At 44.7% G+C, this 25,111-nt stretch overlaps 2 protein-coding genes, 2 non-coding genes and 1 pseudogene across 8 annotated transcripts; 1 reads left to right on the top strand and 4 right to left on the bottom strand.

The window, feature by feature from the left end:
* Window positions 1-656: 656 nt before the first annotated feature.
* Window positions 657-24,371, bottom strand: LOC105068024 (low affinity immunoglobulin gamma Fc region receptor II). 5 transcript variants are annotated; one of them, XM_074349714.1, is made up of 5 exons: window positions 24,171-24,371; window positions 23,166-23,186; window positions 21,698-21,955; window positions 16,926-17,180; window positions 657-3,736 (listed from the first exon to the last, which is right to left on the bottom strand). In XM_074349714.1, the coding sequence occupies exons 1-5, from the start codon at window positions 24,280-24,282 to the stop codon at window positions 3,690-3,692; spliced, it is 693 nt and encodes a 230-aa protein (XP_074205815.1). In that variant the 5' UTR covers window positions 24,283-24,371; the 3' UTR covers window positions 657-3,689. The 5 variants fall into 5 exon arrangements, with proteins under 5 accessions (XP_074205815.1, XP_010952057.1, XP_010952056.1 ...); XM_010953755.3 differs by lacking the exon at window positions 657-3,736 and adding an exon at window positions 11,744-12,070; XM_010953754.3 differs by lacking the exon at window positions 657-3,736 and adding an exon at window positions 12,990-15,784.
* On the bottom strand, window positions 3,529-3,600 carry TRNAG-UCC (transfer RNA glycine (anticodon UCC)). Its single transcript has one exon. It is a non-coding gene; the product is annotated as a tRNA-Gly (tRNA).
* HSPA6 (heat shock protein family A (Hsp70) member 6) lies at window positions 8,433-10,833 on the bottom strand. The gene has a single exon (XM_010953753.3). The coding sequence runs from the start codon at window positions 10,688-10,690 to the stop codon at window positions 8,759-8,761; it is 1,932 nt and encodes a 643-aa protein (XP_010952055.2). The 5' UTR covers window positions 10,691-10,833; the 3' UTR covers window positions 8,433-8,758.
* Window positions 11,425-11,495, top strand: TRNAG-GCC (transfer RNA glycine (anticodon GCC)). Its single transcript has one exon. It is a non-coding gene; the product is annotated as a tRNA-Gly (tRNA).
* On the bottom strand, window positions 18,616-20,656 carry LOC141574406 (polyhomeotic-like protein 1 pseudogene; annotated as a pseudogene).
* Window positions 24,372-25,111: the final 740 nt, after the last annotated feature.

The raw sequence follows: 25,111 nt of genomic DNA, 5'->3' as shown, positions 1-25,111 counted from the left end.
TGGAAACAGTGGAGCCATCACCTTCCAGCGCACCAGGGCACCGCCGGTAGCCCCGAAAGAAGCAGATCTTTTTCCCGCGCCTGCACCTGCTTAGATCCGAGAACAGACTCAGTTTCTACCTGGAAGATGTTAAGAAAATTAAAGCCATTGACGATGAATGAATGGAGGATCTTTGGGGAACCCAAAATGAATGCTGTCTGTGGGTTCAGGAGTTCACTTGCTTTTGCTCCGGAAAGTATATTAAATTTATTTGCTGATTTGGGCAATTTATACATTAATTATGTATACATGCGCGAGTGTTAACTTAACAGTAAGCTTATTACTGTGAAATTTTAAAATACCGCATCATATATCCAATAATGTCTGGCAAAATGTCATATCTAAGTAAGAGAGCCTAATGTAACAAAATTAATCTTCAACTCCGGTTGTTTTGAAAGGTTCTACTAGTATATTAAGCACCCAGACAGAACACAGAGTTTATAAATGTCTGTAATTCAAGGACTTTCACACTGACGTAATCCAGATCTAAATATATAAGCGTAGAGACCCCTTATCCAACATTATCAACTGGTCAGTGCTGAGCCTAGTAAGGTTCTCTCTACTCTCCAGCTTGAAGAAAAGCTCCTTTCTTTGTTCTTGGGCCATTCAACAGCCGCAGGCTTCCTGAGTAACACCTCCGCCCCAGGCGTACCCAACCCATCTACCACATTGGTTCTTTGCTGCACTCGGGCACATACAAGCAGACATTTTCTGTTGTCCAAGTCCCAAGGCGCCCCCGGAAACTCCATGTAGAACCTCCTTCTTCCTTCTACACCACCATCCTCTAATTAGTGGGTTCCAGTCTAGGTGCAGATTAGAGATTTCAGTGATTTCCAATGAAATGAGAATACACACAAATATATATATATGCATTGTTATAAATGTGTGTGTATATATTATGTGTGTGTGTGTCTCAGGTAAGTACCACATGGCCTCTAAGCTGGGATTGTTTTTTTCCAGTCTAAAATGTTGTTTTTAAATGTCCTTTCTTTTATAAAATTATGATAAGGATAGATGATAGTTGATGTAGCTGTAGTTGTTTTGTTAATTTCCTGACTTGGCAAAATAAAAAGTTGGCAACCCTACATTGGTCACCAACATTTGGGGGAAATTTTTACTAGTCTGTGAAGTCCAAGTTTGGGAACCACTACTTTCATCTTCACCTCCTTTATTGAATTGGCCACAAAAATTAACTTTCAAGTTTATTCTAAATATACATACATTTCTTATGCTTCACTTTGCATGTACACATGACAGCAATCCGAAAGAAGAGAGGGGGAAAAAAGAATAAAAGAAAAGCTGAGGCAAAAAGAAAGTACAGAATAGGGTGTTGAAATAAATCCAAATATATCAGTAATCACAATAAATATAACTGGAGAAAAATTGCCAGTTAAAGACAAAAGTGGATTTTTAAAATACATTTTATTTTGTTTAGAAGAAAGACATTAAAACACAAACAGAAAGACTGAATGTAAAAGAATTGGAAAAGATATGTCAGGAATATTCTAATGAAAAGAAAGTTGGTATATAGCTATATAATATCATACAAAATAAAGTTTAAGAAATAATGCATCACTAGGGATGAAAATGGTTACCACATAATAATAAAAGATTAAACTCATGCTGAACATATAATAGCTCTAAACACATATGTATTTATTAAAAAGCATTAAAGTATAAAAACAAGAATTATTAGACCAAAAGGAAAATTGACAAATCCATCACCACAGTGGGAGAGAATTCAACATACTTCTCTCAGCATTTGATAAGTCAAGCAGAGAAAAAAAATAAGCATAGAAACACAGTTAACAAGCTTAATTTAATAGATATATATAGAACTGTGCAACCAATAATTCTCACTTAAACATTCTTCTCAATGCACGTGGAACGTATATGAAAATTGACTTTATATGAAGCCACAAAAGAAGTCTTAGCTTATTCATGGAATCTATTGTATATGTCTCTTTGAACTGAATGAAATTTAACTCAGAAAGCAATTTTAAAAAATAACTTTTAAAAACTTCATGTATTTGAAAATTTTAAAAACACATTCTTGAAAACTGAGGCTGGCCCCTACTGAATAGCAATATACCCGGGAGGAAGAAAGAAGGAGCGTCTAGTGAATCACGGATGAGGGAGATGACAAGGAAAGGTGGGAATCTGAGTACAGCAGGGTTTAGGGCAGAGCCTGGATCCTCGGACGTTCTTCTAGTGGGCAGTAGGAAATTATAGGGGTGGGAGAAGATACACTAAGTGGCAAATCAGGTGGAAACTGCTTGCAGGATTAATTATCCAACGCATTTAACGAAGAACCAGGGTCAAAATAACCTCACGCACTAGTACTCTTAGTTACCATCCACGAAATTCGCAAGCGAGCGACATACTCTTAGAATCTAAATTTAAGGTTAATTTTTGTTTCAGCGCCAGCTACCAAAAAACCGCCATGTGTTGTCTCCCCGTCGGGGAAGCGAACCCCGGTCTCCCGCGTGACAAGCGGAGATACTTACCACTATACTAACGAGGGAAGCTAGAACACGAGTTTTAAAACAGCTGTATAGGAAGTTATTTCAGTTGCTGATTGTTAAGTTGCACTTTTACTCGACCTAGCAACTGAAACATAATGGGACCCCTACAAGTAATTTTAAATTTGTAGCAGCCGTATTAAAAAAGAAGAAGAAACAGGTGATAATTTTAATAATATATCTGACTAAACCCAATATTGCAAAATATTATTTCAATATGTAAGCAATATAAAAATATTAATTAAGGTTTTTTCTTTTTCTTTTCTTTCCTTTTTTTTTTTTTTTTTTTTTTTGGTACTTAGTATTCAGACTGGTATTTCACACTTACAGACAGCACACTTCAACCTGGACATTAAACTTTTTTCGGAAAAACTTGATTAGTATTTAGATTTCATGATATTTACAATTGAAAAAGTGGATTCATATACCCAAGTTGTTCCTAACGTACTTAAACGTTCTCCAATACATGGGTTGAGTATCTGTTTAAATTTTTCCATTGATTTATTTCAATAAAGTAATTAATTTCAATTAATGAATTAACTAATGAATGCATTAATTTCAGTTAAATAGACTTAAAAATGCAGTTCCTCAGACGCATTCCTCAATTTCAAGTGCCCAATAGCTCGTAGCTACCGTATGAACCTCGCAGATATAAAACCATGGCCCCCCTTCCGAGGCTGAGTTTCAGACAAGACACAGCAGAATCCGGATCCCAAAGACTTCTCAAGAGTTGGAAAGTTTAAAAGGAAAGCAGAGGCAGAGAAGAGAGGAAAGAAAACCTTAGGAATCTAACCCCTCCACAATGTAGACGAGAAGAGAATGAGACCCTGAGAGCATACAGGAGGAAAGAAGAGAAAGTGAGGAATGGCTGCAGTTCCTGGTTTCGCTCAAGCTTTAAAAAATCATCGCTGGAACAATTTCTAGCCTTTTTCAGAGACCTGCGGGGCGGGGCGCAGGAAAACGAGCTTGCGTTGGCCGGGAATCGAACCCGGGTCAACTGCTTGGAAGGTAGCTATGCTCACCACTATACCACCAACGCCTCCGTGTGGGATAAGTTGCGGAACGTTACATAAGAGGTACACAGAGCCTTCTCTTGGTGAGGGCGAACTCAGTCTTTATTCCTTTCAATCAGCTCTTCCAATCAATGACACGGGGCTTGGAACGCAGAGACAACCCTACACGGAGAAACGGAGGATGAGAACAGCGCAGAACCCGGCGGGAAAGCCAAAGCCTCCCTCTGCCCGGACATCTTCCCCCGCCTCCTTCTACCTTCCACGCTCCCAGCTCTGCCGCTTGGCGGGCCCTACACAGCACTGGATCCATCGGATGTTGGATTCGGTTTAACGGCAATTTGGGGCAGAGAGCCGAAGGACCTGCGGCGAGGTGTCCACCCTGGCGTGGCTCCGCCCCGCTAGAGAACGAGCGGGAGGAGAGCTTGAAATTGCACAGCAGATAATGGATTTTTACAGTTTAGGAGGGTGAAGAAGTAGGAAACAGGAGTCGGAGACAGTTTCATTTTCCCTGTTTCATGAAGAAGTCCAGGGAGAGGTCTAGTTTTACTTAAAATAATAAACAGTATTGATAAATATTGACGTCGATATAGCAGTATACGATAATATTAAAGGAAAATGAGAAAGCCCAGCTACAGTATGTCAAGATGACTGAGGCGCCTAAAGCGCTGCGTTCGGGTTGCAGCCTCCCCAGGAGGGGTCGGTCCGAATTCCACTCCTGACAAGATGGTCTTTCACTTCTTTCTCTTTCCAGAAATGAATATATTGATTGAAAGCTTTTTATGCCGCATATTTACATGTGAACATTGTGCTTCGCTTTGAATACGAAACTGAATCCATTTAGATCTATCCCTAACTACGAAAATTTTTTTCTTTCCTTTACAATACAGTTGTTTAGTGCCTATTTGTCCATTCCCTTATTCGACAATGTGTTGAGCACAAGTAGGTAGATACAAAAGACTCTTCTGACTCATCTGACAGAAAAAGGAAAATTCTTCAGCCCAGATTCCTTAATTTGCAATAATTGGCCCGAGTCTTCTCATGCTTAGGCAGTAGCGTCAAACTTTTGGTGAGCCTCAGATTCCCCTTCGTCTTGCCGGACCCACTCCCACCACCAGTTCTAATTCAACAGATCTGCTGTGTCACCAAAAACCGGGAAAAGAAATTAACACACCAAAACGGGAGGAAAGTAATAGACAGGAAAGATAAACTCATGAAGTTGGTTGTTTCAAGAACCTTTTCTTAAAGATTGCCAATAAGATCGCAAATAAAGATCTCACTTTCTAATTTGGTAGTAGCTAGATATAACAAAAATTTTGCTGTCCTTTTGGGAAGAGGGAGAGACTATTAATCCAAAGAGGGTGAACGTGTGAGGTCCATAAGCATGAGGATGGAAGGATCTTTAGGTTAGTTAGGGAAAGTTTACCAAACTACATTCTTTGTTATTTACTAGACTATGACCTTGGAAACTGCATTTGACTTTCCTGAGCCTTAGTTTGCTTATAGTAAAATGGATATAGAATTGCTGCGAAGATTAAGTCAGATGATCTATGAGCTTATTGGAAATACGTATCTCAGGCCACACCTCAGACCTACTTGAATCCACATTTTATAAGATTCCCAGATGATTCATACCCATATTAAAGTTTGAGAAGCACTGGTCTGTCTAATTTAGATGCTTTTACACAGGTTGATCTTTAATTTGGAATATCCTTTCCCTTGCTTCCTCTTACTCTGTATCATTTGAGCACTTACAACACTCAAGACACTATGCTTAGAACAGAGAATAAAAAGTTAAATACTGTGTCTGTAAAAAACAAATTTATGATTATCAGGGGAAAGGGGCAGGGGAAGGAGGGGTAAAGTGAAAGTCTGAGATTTGCAGATACTAACTACTATACATAAAATAGATAAACAACAAGGTCCTATTGTATAGCACAGGGAACTACATTCAAAAACTTGTAATAGCCTATAATGAAAAAAGAATATGAAAAGGAATATATATATATAACTGAATCACCAGAAATTAACACAACATTGTAAACTGACTATACTTCAATAAATTTTTAAAAAATAAATACTTAAGTAGTTAACAATTCAGCCTCCCAAAATAAATAATAAATAAATACTGTGTCTAAACTAAAGACAATGATAGTGTATCCATAAAAGAAACATGTGAAAAAATAACAAAGCTGAACCGTAACCATGTGATCAAGGTGAACACACCAGTGATTAGTCACATTGATATCATATACCTCCTGATATAATGCGATAAGATGGGCACTTCACCCTGTGGTATTCTTCCCCCAAACCTCACTGTAATCATGAAAAAAAGTTAGACAAACCCAGACTGAAGGACAATCTACCAAATACCCGATCAGTACTCTTCAAAATGTCAAGGTCTTGAAAAACATGGGAAGGTTAAGAAGCTGTCCTAGATTGTAAAGAAGACATGATAACTAATTGCAACATGTTATCCTGGATTGGCTTCTGAAATAGTAAAAGAACATTAGTGGAAAAATATGAAATCTGAATAGAGTCTACAGTTTAATTAATTGTATTGTACCAATATCAATTTCTTAGGTTTAATAAATGTAACGTGGTTATGTAAGACCTTAACATTAGGAGAAGCTGGGTGAAGGATATACAGTAACTTTCTGTAATATCTTTGCAACTCTTCTGTCAATTGAAAATTATTGCAAAATTAAAAGGCCTTAAAAAGAAACTTGCAAGTGGTTGCATGTTAGGAGTAGGAATTGAGAGTGGGGCAAGAAACTGCTGTTTATTCATAGAAGGGTTGTAGCAAAATTTGATTTTTTTAATAATGGGCATGTATTTTGATTCCATTTGTTCTGATATTTTGGGGAACAAATATTTAATTTGTTCTACTATTTTTTATTGTAATCACATATAGTTGTAATTACAATAATCAAACTAAGACTATATACAACATAATGATATTTAGATGCCTATTATACAGGAAACAGTCCCCAAAGAATTTAAACCATTAACAACAATTATTTAAAAGTAGATGAAGTGGTTAGTTCACTTAAATTCTTCTGTAGAAAAATACATATCACCCAAATGAGAGGATCTGAAGTGTTTTCACAACTAAGCACAATGAAATTCTCCTCCTTATACCCTGTGTATGTTTTAAAGAGAGATAGAGACTGTTGAAATGCTAGGAAACTATCTAAACCCTGTAAGTACCATCATTCCTCTTGAGAAGTTACAAAAAGGTTGGGGTGGTCAATGTTAGAAGTTGGAAGGAAATTCTGAAAAGGGAAAGTGTAACACAGAATGTGTATGTGACATCATCACTTTTTTGCAGGTTCCTTCCATTTGAAGTCAGGTTGCATAGGACTTAGGCCAGATGCAGAAAAAAGCAGTTTAAAATGTGAAATGACAACCAAGGGACAAGTGGGTTGATACTGAAACCTCCTCTCCACCTTTAGCTAAATATTATGTAGCATTGCTCTAGCCAAATCCACTTTCATTTCTGAGAAAAAAAAAATCTCCCTTTGCAAGTAGGAGAGATACAGTGTGGATTGGGTTGATTGGGAACTAACTTACACAAATTTTTCCTTGCTCTTATAGATCATTTAACTGGCAGTGAAATTGCCCCTGAGGACATTTCCCAGGTTCAATCTCTTGCTATAAAAAACACATATTCACTTAATGAATAATGTAAATATACAATAAAATATACTTTTTTCCCTCAGGGCTCAGCATCCAACTGTGTTTTAAAAGAATAGTATGTCCAATATCATAACATCTAGGGGTCTAGTAATAAGTGGAGTTATAGCCTGTTTGTGAGGTGACAGTGCACAGGCTTTAGAGTCAGACAGGACAGGGTTCTTATTTCCAACTCTCCCCACTGCCCCTCTTCCCTGATTTAATAGCTATGGGCCTTGAGTAATTGTTTAACTTCTTTTAACTTCAGAATCCTCATCTCCAAAAAGAGATAATATCCTATGATGTTGCTGCAAGTTTTAAATTAGATTGTATACATCAAGTATCTGGTACATAGTTGACAATCAATTAATAATAATTAGTGGTAGCTAATATTGTTGGTCACACACTATATGCCCAACATTCTTCTTCACTTCTTACATATTTAATTAATTGTACCCTCATAACAATTTTTGAGATACTATTTCATCATCATCCCCATTATATAGAAGGTGAAACTGATTCTTGGAGAGTAATTTACACAGTAGATAAGGTAACAGAGCTGAAAACCTAAGCAGTCTGGTTCCAATAGAGCCATTTTGTTACACAGTTACCATCGCCATCATCATCATCATCATCCTGGAGCCTGTCAGCAGAAACCAGATGGAACAATGCTATTTCTCTCACATAGATAAGATCAATAATAACTTTATACCACTGACTTACCCTCTTAGTCTAACATATACTCTTCCCGAGTCCAGGACTTAGGGTCTGTTCTCTAAGAACAATGAATAAGGTCACATTATTAGAGAGAGATAATTAGCATATAAACTCTTTGTCAGTGTATTAGGACACACAGACTGACAAATTAAACTAGGCTCCCAATACAGAATTTTTATTTTAAGGTCTTGCTAGGACTGAAGTTTCTCTCCATTCTCTGCTTTTCCAACTCTACCTCTTTCCCTCTTTCAACACAGTAAGTCACACTTCTCTCATACCTGACCTCATACTTCAATACTGTCTCAGTGTGCCTGCCTCAAACTCTTCCTCTTATCCTGTTTTCGCCTATAGAAACCTTGCACACAGCCTTGTGAATTTTCTTCCTATCTTTTTCAGCACCCACCCCAACATTTTCTGCTTCTGAAAGCCTTGCCCTTCATCTATTTAATTGGATAAAATGAAAACGAAGTAGTTTTAAAAGTTTATTTAGCTCTATTATTTCATATAACAAAATCCATACATACAAGTAACAAAATACATAAAATATAGGTAAAAGCAATGTTGAAGGGCCACACAAATGTTCAAAGTGATTACTTCTGCTTGTTTGAAGTGGGAGAAGATTTTTTAAAAAGTCAAATGACAAACACCACCTTTATAAAAACATACTGACAAAAAGCTCCCTGTTTAGGGGTAAGATTCCCCTCCACTCCCACCCCTGAAGGTATAGGCAGGATCATAGTAGACAGTCTAGAAAGTCCACAAGCCCAACTCTTACAGTCACAGCTGACATGTCATTTAATCAACCTCCTCAATAACAGGGCCAGTACTGGGGGCTCCCTGTCGGGCTTGAGCTCCACAACTGCTACTCCCAGGGACACCAGGACCCCCATAGAGCCTGGAGAAGATGGGGCGACATATCTGCTCCAGCTCCCTCTTCTGATGCTCATACTCCTCTTTCTCTGCCAACTGGTTGTGCTCCAACCAAGCAAGCACTTCCTGACACTTGTCTTGTACTTTGTGCCTGTCATCTTCAGGAATCTTGTCTCTAAGGCTTTCCTCTTGCAAGGAGCCATTCACATGGAAAACATAGGCTTCCAGGGAGTTTTTGGCAGCCACCTTGTCCCTCTGGGTCTCATCCTCAGCCTTGTACTGCTCAGCCTCATGAACCATCCTCTCCACCTCCTCCTTGCTCAGTCGACCCTTGTCATTGGTGATGGTGATCTTGTTAGCTTTGCCTGTGCTCCTGTCAGTGGCTGTCACACTCAGGATGCCATTGGCATCAATGTCAAAGGTCACCTCGATCTGGGGGACTCCACGTGGAGCAGGAGGGATGCCACTGAGCTCAAAGCGCCCCAGCAGGTTGTTGTCCCTGGTCATGGCCCTCTCACCCTCGTACACCTGGATCAGGACCCCAGACTGGTTGTCTGAATAGGTGGTGAAAGTCTGGGTCTGCTTGGTAGGTATGGTGGCATTCCTCTGGATCAGTGTAGTCATCACCCCACCAGCTGTCTCCAGCCCCAGGGACAGGGGAGCCACATCCAACAGCAGGAGATCCTGCACCTTCTCACACTTGTCCCCCATCAACACTGCTGCCTGCACAGCAGCTCCATAGGCCACAGCCTCATCTGGGTTGATGCTCTTGTTCAGCTCCCTGCCATTGAAGAAGTCCTGCAGGAGCTTCTGTACCTTGGGGATGCGGGTAGAGCCACCCACTAGGACAATGTCATGGATCTGGGCCTTGTCCAGCTTGGCATCCCTCAAGGCCTTCTCCACCGGCTCCAGGGTGCTACGGAACAGGTCTGAGCACAGTTCTTCAAAGCGAGCTCGAGTGATGGAAGTGTAGAAATCTACACCCTCAAATAGGGAATCGATCTCCAGAGTGGCCTGGGTACTGGAGGACAGGGTGCGTTTGGCACGCTCACAGGCCGTGCGGAGCCTGCGCAGGGCCCGCTTATTCCCGCTCAAGTCCTTCCCGTGCTTCCGCCCGAACTCCCCCATGAAGTGGTTCACCAGCCGGTTGTCGAAATCTTCTCCACCCAAGTGAGTGTCTCCAGCCGTGGCCTTCACCTCAAAAACACCAGCGTCGATAGTAAGGACTGACACGTCGAAGGTGCCCCCACCCAGGTCGAAAATGAGCACGTTGCGCTCTCCGGCGCTCCGCCGGTCCAGGCCATAGGCGATGGCGGCTGCCGTGGGCTCGTTGATGATCCTCAGCACGTTGAGTCCCGCGATGGCACCCGCGTCCTTGGTGGCCTGACGCTGGGAGTCGTTGAAGTAAGCAGGCACGGTGATTACAGCATGCTTCACCGGCTGGCCCAGGTACGCCTCCGCCGTCTCCTTCATCTTGCTCAGCACCATGGAGGAGATCTCCTCGGGGTAGAACGTCTTGTCCTCCCCGCGGTAGGATACGCGCACCTTGGGCTTGCCGACCTCGCTCACCACCTGGAAGGGCCAGTTCTTCATGTCCGACTGTACAGTGGGGTCTGTGAACTTGCGCCCAATCAGCCTCTTGGCGTCGAACACGGTGTTGTGCGGGTTCAGGGCCGCCTGGCTCTGGGCTGCATCGCCCACCAGCCGCTCGGTGTCGGTGAAGGCCACGTAGCTGGGGGTGGTGCGGTTGCCCTGGTCATTGGCTAGGATCTCTACCCGGCCGTGCTGAAACACGCCAACGCAAGAATACGTGGTGCCCAGGTCAATGCCTATGGCCACTTCCTTTGCGGCAGACATGGCTGTGGCTTTTCCCGCTCCAGCGGACGAGTGCAATACGGCGTCGGATGCAGGAGCCTCAGGGACTTGGTGCAGCTCAGCCGTGGAGGTGCACTCAGCGGTGCCTCTTCTGCTTGCCCAGCTCAGATCTGCTTCGCTCCGCTTCCACGAGCTTTTTATCCAGTTTCCGGAGACCCGCCTCTTCCCGCCCCCGCAGCCGCGAACCTTCCAGCGCCCTCTCGGCGAGCCCAGAGCCTGCCGGCCTGGCTGCGCCGGCTGACTCAGCCCAGGAGGCTCCGCGCTGACTCAGGGAGAAGGTTCCGGTAGATTCGGCGGTACAGGGCAGGGCGGCCCCACCATCTGCACCGTCTGATTCAGAGCTGCAGAGAAATTTCCAGCTTCTCCCGGGTTGTTCTAAGGGCGATCGGTTGTGGCAGAAGCCAGGTAAGGCAGTAACTTCCCAAGAAAACAGTTCGTCCCCTCGTTAGTTGAAGAATGCTGGTTTGAGTCCAGCGGCTGGAGAAAAGCCGAAAGCATGTCACCATGCGAATTAGAGGCTTGGCCCTCAAAGCCAACGGTTTAGATAATTTTTTTTTCCTTCTTAAGTCTTACTTTTGGTGCGGAGGGGTCTTGAAACATAGAGGCAATATCTTCGAAATTGTGACTCTGAGGCCGATCCAATTCCTATTATGGAATGGAGCTAGAGCCAGAGATGACTTTAAGAGATGGCGCTGCAGGCTTTTTCTGTAGGCGGAGCATTGGTGGTTCAGTGGTAGAATTCTCGCCTGCCACGCGGGAGGCCCGGGTTCGATTCCCGGCCAATGCAAGGGTGTGTTTTCTTTCAGGCCGTTATCTTAACTTAAAGATTTTTTGTAGTCTCGAATTTGTGACACTGGAATAAACGAAACCAGTTAGTTGAAGACTGGGTTCTTTGGTTTTCCCTCCTTTACCAAGTCGCATTCCTCAGAGGAGTCGGAACCTGGAGCTGAGGCTTGGAGACGCAGGCGTGACCTCGCCACCCAGCCCTGGGGAGGACCAAGCACAAGAGGGAGAATGCAGATGAACTGTGGTGACAATGTCCCTCCTGTTATCGAGTCTTCTCTCTGGACCCGTGTTTCTAAGCAGCATCGTCCCCAGGGGCCAGTTGGAAAGGCAGTGTGCGTTTTTCTCTTAGGTCTGGATGGGTTCCCAGCCAGAGCCCAGGACTCCTGTGGGAAGTAAATTCCTTACAGACTGCAGTGCATCCCATGCCCTGAGGCCAGAGGGCAAGATGAGTTCAGTGATCGGTAAAGCCACATTGGTTCCCATCAGTTTTATGGCCTTGCTAATTGCCTTATCTCACTTTCTTTCATCCAGAACATCCCATTTGAGTTTTCTGGTGTTTCTATTTGCCATGGACTTCTAAAAAGCCAAAAGGAGAAGACTTTTCAGAGATGTGAGGGTGGAACTGGAAGAAACAGAAGCAGAAGTCTTCTGTAACCTCCCCATAGGGGGATGGAACCCTGGTCTCCCACATGACAGGCAGGGCTACTCACCACTATACTAAGAAGACAGCAGATAGCACCCTAGGGAAACATGACACATTCTAATGTTAAACTCTGGTAGCTTCAACTTTCATGTAATATATCATTATTTACCTGATTCAAAGGAACCTACTAATTTTTAAAAAGAGAAACTAAAAACCTTTGCTCTATAAGTGGCTCTTGTCTCCTCAGATGGCTTAGATCCCTTTGGAAAGCTGCAGAGTCTTTGAAGAGGGAGGAGGGAGTTAGGATGCAGATTCAGTCCCATTTCTGGACTGGGTTTCTGGGCCAACCTTTTCCCAGTGTATTGATAAGAAAGAAGAAAGAGCTGGCAAAGTTTGCCGCTAGTGAGCTCAGCTATGATGGGAAGGTGATCAGTCCAGGAAAAAAGTGTATGTTTGAAGAAGTGTGCAGTAAATAACTTCTGCAGTGTAAAATCAAACCATCCTCGAAAAGAAAGAAACTATTTCATAACTCCAGGAGGGGAGAGAAGCTGTCAGCTTTAAATTCATTCACTCTCAGAGTCTAGGCTGGCCAGGCCTGCGTGTCAGGGTTGAGACATTTTAGGCAAGGGCCTAGAAGAGAGGGGGCCTCACTAAAGAAAGGAAGAGGTGGCCTGTCCTGGGGTCTGTGCCCTGGACTGTTCAGGGACTCCAACCTTGTCCAAGCTCCAGCCTTCTCACCCAGCCCTCAGCAGCCTCAAAACCTCACCTGCACATCTACCCCTCAGAGTTCCAGGTACAGCAATGAAGCAATCACCTCTGTACTTAGACACAGCATCACAAAGCATGCTTCCATTATCATTCACTTCTTTATTTTTTAATTCAGAGAAGTTCAAGTAGAAAGTTTATTATGCAATGCAAACTTTGTACATACACCTAAACATATCCACTAATGTTTAGTAATTTAGTCTGAGTGTCTTTAAAAGTGATACCAACTACCTGTACATCCTTGAACAAGTCATTTCAACCATCTGGGCCTCAGCTTTCTCAATTTTAAAATGAGGAGATTGGACTTATCATTTCTAAGACTTTCTAGCTTTAAAAGTCTCTGATTTTATCCAGGAGCAAAAGAGGATTCCTATCTCCCCTAAACTATGTACCTGCTCTATACCTGAATAAATCCTGCTTATGTTAATAAGAAAAAGAGGAGTGAGCTGCTATGTCTATCATATAATGTATGGGGTAGCATGGGTGAGTACAGGGAGACCAGTCAGGAGGCTGTTGCATACATTATATGATAGTTTATTCATTTTTATCCCTCACAATGGTAGAGTAAGGAATGTTAGTATGATAGACATTTATGATGCTCACCAATGTATATGATTCTCCTCCTGCTAGCAATTCATGCCTCTTGAGATCAGGTCATATGACTTGTTTTGATCAGCGAAATTTAAGTATGCATAATGTATTACTTCTGGAGAGAGGCCATTTAATTACTGTCATAATTGCTACTGTTCCCTTTGCCTTCCTTGGCAATATGTGGTAGCTGGTGTTGAAATGGAGGTAGAAACCTGAGCCATCCCATGAGAAACAGCTTCCTTGGGGGAGTCTTCCAGATATACAGGAGAACTTGAGTGAGAAATAAACCTTGGATGTTTTATGCCACCAACGTTGCATTTTTATAGAATCTGAGTTTAACATGCTGGCTAAAGCTGGCCAAGTGAGCTTATCTCCATTCTTTTTCTGATGCAACTAGCCACAGAAAATGTAATTCACTCAGTTCTACCTTCTAGTTCATCCCCACTCCAAATTAGATCTTCTTAACTTTCTTTAAGGTTACTATGGTAAAAGCAATCTTTTTAAGGGGAAAGTGCCAGCTAGATAGTGCGCTCTGAAGACATCAGATTCTGTAGACATTTTTTAAAAACCTTTTATATTCCAAAGACATTATGTTTCCATGTATGTTGTTACACTTGAATGACACAAGATATCCCTGGGGAAGGAGATAAAGATATTACCATTTCACAGAAAGAAGAGTCTAACTCATAGGGTAGCTAAATGAATTCTTCAAGACCAACCAGCTAGCAAATGGTAGAAATGAAACACAAATTTAGGTGGTTTGGCTCTATTTTCAGTGTATTTTCACAATGCTACTCTATAGGCTTACAAAATTAATTCAATTAAAGGGAAGTTAGGTCCAACTGATATACTACTTTCAAAGATGTGATGGGTGAGAGTAAATAATATTAAAGCGTTTAGGCAAATATGTTCAAAGCTGAAATGCATGTGCTAGTGGTGTATTTTAGGTCGTAACTAACAGGGTGTTCAATAGTATTAAACTGGACTTCTGCTTCTGGAAAGATGGGGTAGATGTAACTTAAAAAAGTCTCTGACTTCAAATGCTAAAGAATTTACTCATTCCAGAAATATGTATTGAGTGCTTTATTATATGCCAGATACTGACCTTGACTTTAAGTATATGGTAGTAAACAAAACAAAGACCCTGCTCTCATGGAGCTCATATTCTGATGGCAGAGTGGGTAGTCAGTTAGTGGTAAGTACAATTGGGAAAAAGTACAGCAATAAAATAAATAAGCAGTTAAACAAATGAACATATGGTACTTCAGTTGGTGATAAGTATCATGGGGAAAAATAAAGCAGGAAAGGGATTAGGAGATAATGGAGGATTGGGGTTGTATTGATTGATCAATGAGACCTCACTGATCAGGTGGTATTCGAGTGAAGACCATGATGAAGCATGCTGTAGACGTCTGTAACAGTATTTCAGAAACAGTAAATAACATACCTGGAATAGAAGTATAAAGTGTTCAAGAAAGCAAAGGAGAGCAATAGATGAGGTCAGAGGCACTGAGGAACAAGAGCATATAGTGCCTTGTAGAACACTGCAAAGGTTTTAGCTCTTACTCTAAGTACAAGGAAGAAGCTATTGCATAGCTTTGAGCAGAGAAGTGACAGATACAACACACATTTTTAAAAGATAGTTTTGGCTGTTGTGGTGAGAATAGACTGTGGGGTAGCATGGGTGAGTACAGGGAGACCAGTCAGGAGGCTGTTGCAGTAACCCAAGTGAGGAGTGATAGTGGCTTGGACCAAGGTGCTATAGTAGTGTACTGAGAAGTGATCAGATTGTTTGATTTATTTTGAAAGTAGAAGCAAGATTTACTGTGGTTTCATGTATTTGAAGAGCCTCTGTCAAGAATCTGTGAAAACACATTTGCTGTGAGTCCTTGTAGAGCTGAGTGGGCTGTGGCTGTGCCTTGGCCTTCAGGAAATCAGTGACGGAAGGGCCTGTTAGGATTTAGCTCTGGAGATCATAGGCCCTTTCTTTCCCTGGGGCTAAAGGGTAGTTGGAGGCTCCTTAGCCCAGGTTGCCATCAAGGTTGGGCTAGGGTAAGAGGAAAGCACCTGAAGAGGTGCCACTGCAACTGCTGTTACACCGAGAGATGAGGGGTCATTTGTCCTGAGGGCCCTGGCTTCATCTGACTTTGCAGCTTCTCCAGTCTCCTGTTAGCTCTGAAGGTCTCTCTGCACAGAAAAATACAGCCCCGTATCCACTGCAAAAAGGAGCCCTATCACCAGGCCGAAGGTAATTTGATACCAAGGTGAAAAGATGAGTAGAATTGCTGGACCTAATAGGAGAGGCAGAGGGAGGGGAAAAATGACAGTTGTTAAGACAGAAATTTGGAATAAACAGTCAGGTCCCCAGTGAGGAGCCTTTGTGAAGTCATCCAAGCCAAAGGCTAAGGCCAAGGCCAAGGGCAGACAGGTAGCCCAGGAAGTCTTCAGAGGATCTCTTCATCTCTCTTACTTCCCAAGCAAAGCACTAGATTAGTGGGAAGCATAAAGCACTAGATCAGCATTTCCCAAAAGATGACCTCAGGCACATCTGTTTGCAGGACATTTATAGAAGTTATAGAGAAAAAAGGTTTTGTGGTTACCCAGCTTTAGCAAATGCCCTATGAAACTTAGTTGAAAAGTTTTCCTTAAGACAGGATTTCTTGAAGCCTTTAATGTGCCTTATGAATATAAAAGGAGAGGAACAGAATACATAGCATATTCTGCATTAATTTGACCACAGAACCCTTCATTCTAAAAGGCTCCTCAAGGAGTTTTGTGATTGGGGAACAGCCTTTGGGAAACATTGAACTAGCGAATCCGCAGACCACATCAACAAATCTTCACTCACCACCTCCTCTGAGCCCAAGACCAGATGGTGTTAATTGACCAACACTAGTCTGGCATAATAGTTTGTGATGCCATCTGAAAGGGCATGATATGGATTCCACAATGCACAGCTTCTCAAAAAACAGGCAAAAGCCTAGTTCTTTGTATGTGGAGAAAGAGTCTCATGCCAACATGGCAGTCTTCAGCTAAGACTTAAGCCTAGGCTGAGAGGTTCAGTAGGGAAATACAAGCAAGCATTAGACTCCTAGAGGGACATAAGACAAAGTGGAATGGTTTCAATGAGGTGGAAAGGAGGGTGGCAGTGTCTGGCAGAGGGATATGGCAAGATGAAAAGGTAGCTTCTATCCTCCAAGAGGTAAAACTCCAAGTGAATGACATTCTTTTCTATAATCCCTAAGAAATGAGCTGGAACAGAGCTGCACATTCAAACAGCAATCAGGTCAAGCTAGGACTTTCAGGGTTCCTGCTGATCTCAAAGAGGCCTACTCAGGAGAAGAGAAGGTTCTGAAGCCCAATAAAGACCAGTAATCCCCTCGCTACCCATGTTTCCAAGGTTAAAGCTCCTTGAACAGCCTTGGTTCCCACCTTGGACAGTGATGGTCACAGGCTGTGACGAGTGCTGCATCTGCCCGATAAATCCTGTGCAGTAGTACTCGCCATTGTGACTGAAGTTTGCTTGTGGGATAGAGAAGTTGGAATACACAAAGGAAAACTTGATGGATTTTCTATTGTGGAAGAATGTGACCTTATACAGAGGCTTGTTTTTCCAGCTGTGGCACCTCAGCACGATGGGTTCCCCTTCCTGGAACACCAGGCTAGGGGTCTGGAGCAGCAGCCAGTCTGAAAGACACAAAGGGACCACAGGACCCAGGAGGTCTTGACTCAGCTCCGAGGCCCAGACCATCCTCATAGTGGGACATTACATGTGGAGAGAAGAGCTAAAGTCTGAAATCAGACAGCCCTGGTCTCTAATTCTGGCTCCATTACTTATGAGCTCTGTAATCTTGGGCAAGTAATTTCACTCTTCCAGGTCTCAGTTTCCTCGTTTGTGAAAATGGTCACAATCATACCATTACCTATCTACAATAGTTCCTGGCACACAGCAGGCCTTCAGGATACCCTTGTCCTCTTGTTCCTGTCCTGGGAGAAGCCAGCTGCAGCTTCATGCTACCCAGTGGGCCTTTGCAGGAAGGATACCAGAGAACCTGGAGTACAGTGCCTTCTCTGAGGGAGGGAGGGTGGATCCGGTCTGACACAGGAGACAACATGTGCAGGGGACACAGCAGAGACATATGTCTTTGGGGAAAGTCATGGACATCCAACAAATATTAATTACCTTATTTGGTGCATGTTAGTAAATGTGGAATTTCACTTTAGCAGGGTCTTTGTCTAGAGGCAGCAGTTACATGGGTGGGCCATTAGCCTGCTGTGTACTTTTTTCTCCCCCAATTTTCATCCTTTTACTGAAGAAGAACATTTAAAAATTTTTTTGTTGTATAGGATTTACAGGCTAAGGTGGGTACTTAACTTACACTCCTGACCTCAGCTCACACACCCCTCTTCCTAAAGCTATAGGACAGTGCAGAGTTGGAATTGGAAGGAAAGGGTAGAAAACAACAAATACATTGGAAGGGAGCCAGAGGATGAGGAAAAATGACAACAGCCACACGTGTTAGTCAAACACACGTAGTCCCTGCAGCAGATCAGAATGATGCCAACCAAGTCTCTACACTGGCTGGTCAGTCTGCCACAGATGCAGGAGAAAATGTTCAATACTGAGGGAATGAGTGACAACAAAGAGAAAACTCTGCACCACAGCTGCAGAGGGACAATCCAGAAGGAAGGTGGGGAGACTGGATCTTGCTCCTTGTGTCACACAAGCTAGAAGACCCCACCCCTCCCAGACACCTTGCGTCCCACCCATTCCCTGACCACCATCCTGTGTATTCCTCCCCTTGGAGAATCAGGCCCTGGGTAGACAGTCCACTCCGGGATCAGGTGAGCAGTCCTGCTTCTCTAGACTGCCTCTCTTATAAATGTTGGATTGGGGTAGGTGGGAATGCTGAGAATTGTAAAGATCTTTTTAAATGAAGTAGAACCCAGAGAAAATGTCAGAGCTGCTTCCATGTAGCACCAGCAACCAATCCCTGCACTTCTCTTCCCTGTCTGGGTAATCCCCTCTACAGAAGGTGAGCATCATTAGAACAGCACTTTCTTCCCAGCAAAGGCTTCTACTGGTACCAGGTTGTAACCTGGACAGTGTAGAGTGTCTGCCTCAGGCTGATTTGTGCAAGAGGGCCACCTTACATCTCCTTGAGGGCAATTTCTTGGCACAGATGTCGAGGGCAGGGCCCAGCTTCATGTTCATGGCACTCATGAGACATTCTTTAAGTAATAAAAGGGGCTTCCATCAATCTTCTGGGAACAAAACTCTTCCTCCACTCCTGGAAGCCTTGTCAAGAGGCGATACATTCACACAATCTTCTGCACTCCAGTAGCTAAGATTACTGGGCAGGAAGACAGGATTGATGCCATGAATCCTGGTGTAGGCAGAGCCATATGGAGGTTCCCTGGTCACGTTCCCCATGCCCAGCTTTCACTGACAAAGGCCCAGGGAGGTTGGGGAGAGCGGTTCGTCATAATTGGAATTCTCTGAACTACAGGTAGAAGCTCTTTATGGCATTGGCACTTGCCCTGGAACTTAGCATTCATGATGTCAGAGGAGTAGCAGTGGGAACCGCACTGGTGAATGTGAGCATACGGGGCTTCTTGAAACACTTTCATTTTTTTTCCTCTTTGCCAGAACTGGCAGCTACAGCTTACACTGTACCTCTTAGTGCAATTCATGCATCAGAAAAATTTGGAGCCACAAAAAATTTGGAGTCCCACAGTGCTGGGACTTCGGAAAATTTGTCTTCTTGACCACTCAGCAGATGGACTGTCCCCTCCCCAGTGGCCACCTGACTGATTTTCATTCAGCCCTGTAGGGAGGCCAGTCTGTAGTGGCTTCTTAGACTCTTACAGTAACAGAGAACAACCCACTGGAAAAGGTTCTGCTCCATCCTGGATACCAAAGCCCTGAATCATGTGGGTGAGCATCTGGGGCTTCACAATGTCTTGTGGAGGTTTGAGTCACCCATTTGTCTGGACACCATGGCTAGTGTAGGAGGTGGTGCTGATGGACAATGGGAATGTTTGTTGAATTAGCGTTCCCACTGGTCACTGGCTCAGCTTCTCCTAACTGCTCTTCTTCTCCATGGCCTTGGGGCTCTCTGCGACTGGAGAAGCCTTGGTGAGAGCATTGAGCCCAATGTAGAGACATAGTCTCCCTCCTTGTGTTTGATGGCCAGTGTCTGGGTTTGCCTGGCAGGTGCACAGACTGCATGTAGAAGACAACAGAGACCTGGGTTATGGTGACTGAGGTGCCGTGAGAGTTGTGGCTGCTGCTGCTGCACCAGCTAGAGGTGCAGAGCTGTGTGGAGGAGAACCGGAACTGACAGGGCTGGAGCTGTTGCTGGTGGTCAGCAAGGTGGTCTGCTGCTGGATCATCACCTGCTTCTCCAAGAGCTGGATCTGTTGCTGTGTCTAAATCAGTGAATGGGGCTGGGGCTGTGGGTGGGAGACTGAGCTAATAAGGGTCTGGCTGAGAGCATGTGTAGCTGTGCGTGTCAGGTTCATGGCCATGTCCTGTCGAACACTCCCATCTGCTTCTGTCTTCTTGGCCACTGCACTTTCTGCCTGTCTAGCTGTCCTGAATCACAGTCGTTGTTTGGGATACAGGCACAGGCTCCACCACTCCTGTGCTTTTCATGAGACGGCTCCCACCACCACCTATTCCTGAGGAGGGCAACTGACCCAAAGGCCCAGGTGTGTGGCCACTTACTCCTGGACCAATGTGCCTTAGGATGCTGTTTCCATTGCCCATACCGGCTGGTCTAAGACTAAAGAACTAGGCGGAGGCCCTTGAGCAAGTCTGAGCCACAACGAAAGCCTGTCTAGAGGACCTAGGTTAGAGACAGGAGGCTAAACATGGGAATAAGGTATGAGTGGTGGTGGTCAGCTGCTGTGTAGTGCTGGTGTTTAGGGGAGCTGGCCTGCTGAACAGCAGTTGTGGCTCTGCAGCTGGGTCCTGGTGAGCTGCTGCTGGACATAAACTGGTAGAAATACTGAGCCCAAGGAGCTGTCACAGCACTGCCTGCAGGGCCTGCTCTGCTTGCTGTTCTCACAGTGGCATTGAACTCTCTGGGGCTGAGCGCTGTCACCTGAGTGGGGACTCCCATCAGTGCAGCTGGAGTACTGTTGGCTCTCGTCTCCATGGTAGTGGCCCAGGGTCCCAAAGGCTGGTGCTCGGGCTCAAGGCTGCACATCTAGCTCTCCACCCAGGTCTTCCACGATGGTGTCCACCTCATGTGCAGGGTTCCTTGTCACCAGACCTGGTGGCTGGATGGGGACTCTCAGTCTCAGGGGAGGGATCCCTTCGCCTCCACCCCTTCCTAGAAGGGCAGGGGCACTGAGATTGAGGCTCTGCCAGGCCTCTGGGGCTTCCCTCCAGGACTGTCTTATCCTGCTAAGCCCAGAGGGTAAAGATGGCAGGACTGGGGCTGAGGCCCACCTGGTGTATTACATACTTTTGAGGACAAGTTGGGAATCAGGTAACGGAAGGGGACTAAGTGAAGAGTAACAGTGACAGTATTCATCATAGTCACATTTCAGCTTTTCTTTATGGAGAACCTATTTCTTGCCGGGAGCTTTGGAGAATCACTCATCTATTCAGCAAACATTTATTAAGCCCTGCCCTGTGTCAGGACCTTGAAATACAGAGACGGTTAAAACACAATGTTCACCTCAAGTTGCACAGAGGGAAGAGGAGCAGGGAAATGCTGATTCTCACCAGAACCTAATGGGGGAGGCAGTAGTACCTCCACTGAGCAGATGTGGAAAATGAGGCTCCAAGGTAAATGAAACCACCATGTTTACATGGCTAGTAATTTCCAGGACCAGGACTCAGTTGTGGTCTGTCTGTGTATTTGCCTCTGCTGTGAAAATGGAAGGATTTCTATGAATTAGGGATTTCTTTCTGCTTCTTTCACACCCGCCTGCCTACTTGTGGCCTTGTCATCTTCTTGCTCAGTCAGAACTGAGGCAAAAGAGCCATTCAGAGAAATTTCTTAGGAACTTCCACCCCACCACACATACTAAGCAAAGGGGGTGGCAAAAAGGGAAATGAGTGGACAAAAATGACTCCAAACAACTCACAGCCATGCTTCCCAGTACATAAGCCACCCTCTTTCCTAAAAACCTCTGCCATGTAAGCAAATTTCATCTCTCCTTGACCCCCCAGGCCTTGCTCCACTGACCGGAAATCACATCCAGATGCACAGGGTCACTGAGGCTGGTCTGGCCCGTCTGGCACTTGTAGTCCCCGCTGTCATTGCTGCTGGCTTTAAAGCTGTAGCTGGGCTGTACCTGGGTTGGGATGGAGCTTCCATTATGGAACCACTGGGCGAAGTCATCCCCAGGGTTGTTGGTCCCTTGGCACATCAACATCACATCATCCTCCTGGAGAACGTTGACCCATTTGGACTGAAGGTTCACCACAGCCTTCGGGAGACCTGCTGAGGGGAAGAGAGAGGATGCAGCCTGAGGGAAGGGGACCCCAAATCTCAGACAATGGGAAACTGTGGCTGTGCTGGAGACATCAAGATAGGAACCCAATCCAGAACTGTTCTGCAGCTGAGGGCAATTCCTCCTACTCAGGCAGCCCACACAGGGCCTCCTAGGAACCCAGGTCCTCTTAGGGAGCTTGGCCGTTCCTTAGGGGAGAAGGTAAGAGATAAGAGAAGTGAAGACAGAGCAAAGCAAACACTCTAGAACTACAAGTACACCTCAGCAAGGGACATTGAACAATTTCCTTCTCTCTCTCTCCTGTATACATGTGCGCGTGCACGCGCGCACACACGCGTGCACACACACACACACACACACACTACAAATACATACCTTTTGGGATTCAGTTTCCACCCCTGTAAACTGAGGCATTTGGGCACTAGTGGACAAACTCCACAGCTGGATGAAGACAAATGGGAGCATCTGATGGAGATGCCAGGCTGGGAGTCAGACATCCGGTTTCTGTTCTGACCTGGTGTCTTTATTTGTCTCTTAAAATAGAACTATCCTCACACCCAAGCACAGAGGACTATTAGAAGGATGAAGAAAGGAGAAAGGCTGGAGGGCAAGTCTAGGAAACCCTGGGTTCGGTGCCCCAGGGAGAGCCCGACCTTCCTGTGAGTCCTAGGATGTGGAAAGGTTAGTGGTGTAGAGAAAGTGTCTAGCAGGGTTCACCCCACCAAGTTGCAACCAGTGGTATCTCCTATTTCTGTCCAGGGGAACAGGCCCTGAAGCCTTCAGACATACAAAAAGTAAAATATTTATCAACACATGAGGATAATCTAAGCAAATCATGTGATTTTGCATACAGCTGAAACTAAAGTGCTTGGTCTCATGATTTAGTTGGGAAAGAGGAAGGCGATTGAAATAGAGGACAGTAATTTTCTGTGAGAAAGTCTGTGAGGTCTCACGGTAACAGAACATGAAGGACTGACGCCCCTGTGCATGTGGCTGCCCATTCTCAGCTTTGCTGATAGAAAGGGAAGGAAAAGAGTTGTGGGGGATGGAGTAGGGCGTCTTGTGGGAGCAATTACCCTTTCCTGGCTCTGTCTCAGTCCTGAATTGCTGGTGCATTCAGAGCATCTCCAGGCAGAGTGCTGGGAGCAGAGAGAGAGGATATCTGGGGAGGGAGAGGATTTGTGTGGGTGGAGCACTTACCAGGTGTCCCAGCAGCAGGAGCTGGGAAGCAAAAGGAAAGCAGCCATTAGCTCAGAGTTTGGATTTGATGATTCATCATTATAAATAATCACCTTCTTGTAAATCTCCTTAACTCTCTTGCCCTTCTCCTTCTGCATTACATTCACCTGTGTTGTCCAGGCCTTTACTTGTTCAGCTGTGTGTTAATGAAACTACCACACGGTGGCCAGATTGGTATCTGTGTAAACTTACTGTCTCCGTATTTAAAAGGACACTAAACTCCCATTCTAACACTTTTCCCTAGCTAATTTGCTCTGCTGCTTTTGGTAGTGACACTCATCTTTTCCTCACTTCTGTCTGTACAGTGCAAGCAGACATGCATGGTTTCCCTGGTCCCACAATTGATGATTCCAGAATTGCCCAGTTTATGTATTCTCTGAGCCCCATTCCCTGGATAACCCAGACATTCTTGTGCTTCTTCCCAGGGAATTACCTTGCACATAAAGAGAACAGGCTTCTGCTGCCTGAAGTGGTTTCAGGGGCACAGAGAATGGCTGCTGCCCCCACCACCACAATGTGTTTTACTGCTTCCCCTACCTCCTTTTGTAAGAGACAGCATTAGCCCTTCTGCCTAAGATTTGGTCCCACTAAAACACAAATTTCTACAGAAGGGAAACACCCTTTCCTCTACTAGACTTTCCTCAGAGCTGGCTCTGCTGTGGGCGGTGTCCAAGCACCAGGGACCTGGGTGCTCAGTGAGATTCGGCAGAAGACTAGGGAAAAAAACAGAAACAAACAAACAAACACCAAACTCTGCCAATTTCATAATTTGCCAAGGCCAGCAAGGTTGTGAGAATTTGGTTTTCATCAGCCAGCCTTCACCCTCCTGACTTTCCTCACATGCTTCCCGTGCCACCCCTCACCCTGGCCCAAGCTCAGCCCCAACCAAGGTGGCAGCACCTGAGTTAGAAAAGCGCACCTGCCTCTGTTCCTGCTCCAGTGTCCCTCCTGGGGGCCCTGACTCACCCAGGAATAGCAGGGCTGTCCACAGTAGCATGTGGCCCAAAGGATGGCAGGGCATGCAGTCAGCCTGGTCACTCTCGGCAGCAGGGAGGGCTGTGAATGAGGGGATCCCCATCACCTCCCGGAGCAAAGGAGTTGGCTCTGACAGCACCAGCACTGCGAGCACAGACTTCTCTCAGGGCTTGATGGATTCCACCCAAGAGGACAGACAAATTCTGGAGTAAAAGAGGAAGTGAAAAGAAGTGTTGTATTATCATAGGCTCCTCCCCTTCCACCTCCTTTCATCTCAGTGGTTCCCTCCCAGCAGTTTCAGGACTTCCATGAATAAATCTGGCTCAGTCCATCTCCAAATTCACGGAAAATGTAGAAACTGGGAAACAACTTTCTCCTCTTCTCCTAGGGCCACAGCTGGGCTCAGCCTCTGGGAGAGAGAGAGGAATGGTCACCCAAACTCAGCTCAGAGCCTCCTTTCTGTCTCTTTTTAGAAAAAGTGATGGAGGATAGTGTGCCAGCAGACTTCTCATATTTCTAGATCCATTTGGAGACCCAGGTACTGGAATTGGACTACTCCTGAGATGGAGCCTAGCAGTGGGAAGCTTCCCGCCATCATTTGATTTTCTTTATTATCATTATCCTGACTCATTTTTGGATTATGGAACTGTTGCCAGTGATTAGGCGCTTGTCTCATCGCAGAAAGAATGCAGGACACAAAGGTTAAGAAAGTAAAGTGAGGGTTTATTAAAAGCTAGTACACTCTCAAGGGGACAGTGCGCAGGCTCAGGTGAGTTTTTTGGCAAGTTGGTTACATAGACTGTAAAAATGAATGGGCAGAATATGTGTTAGGTAGAAAAGAGTTTGGGGTCATATTCCCTGATTTTATCCGACCTTTACCTTCCCAAAGGGAGGAGGGAAAAAGAGGTGTGACAGGGTGGCAATAGAATGAT

This window comes from Camelus bactrianus, chromosome 21 (assembly GCF_048773025.1).
Source record: "Camelus bactrianus isolate YW-2024 breed Bactrian camel chromosome 21, ASM4877302v1, whole genome shotgun sequence".
NCBI lineage: Eukaryota > Metazoa > Chordata > Mammalia > Artiodactyla > Camelidae > Camelus > Camelus bactrianus.
The sequence above is the reverse complement of the archived record's forward strand: the minus strand, read 5'-3'. Positions and strand labels throughout refer to the sequence as shown.

Excerpts from the sequence above, each read along its gene's own strand:
- HSPA6 (XM_010953753.3), bottom strand. The coding sequence starts at position 10,690 with ATGTCTGCCGCAAAGGAAGTGGCCATAGGCATTGACCTGGGCACCACG.
- LOC105068024 (XM_010953754.3), bottom strand. The coding sequence starts at position 24,282 with ATGGGGATCCCCTCATTCACAGCCCTCCCTGCTGCCGAGAGTGACCAG. Across the intron at positions 23,187-24,170 it reads GACAGCCCTGCTATTCCTGG|CTCCTGCTGCTGGGACACCT; the intron begins GTGAGTCAGGGC and ends TTTGCTTCCCAG. Across the intron at positions 15,785-16,925 it reads TGTGACCATCACTGTCCAAG|GTCCAGCAATTCTACTCATC; the intron begins GTGGGAACCAAG and ends CTCTCCTATTAG.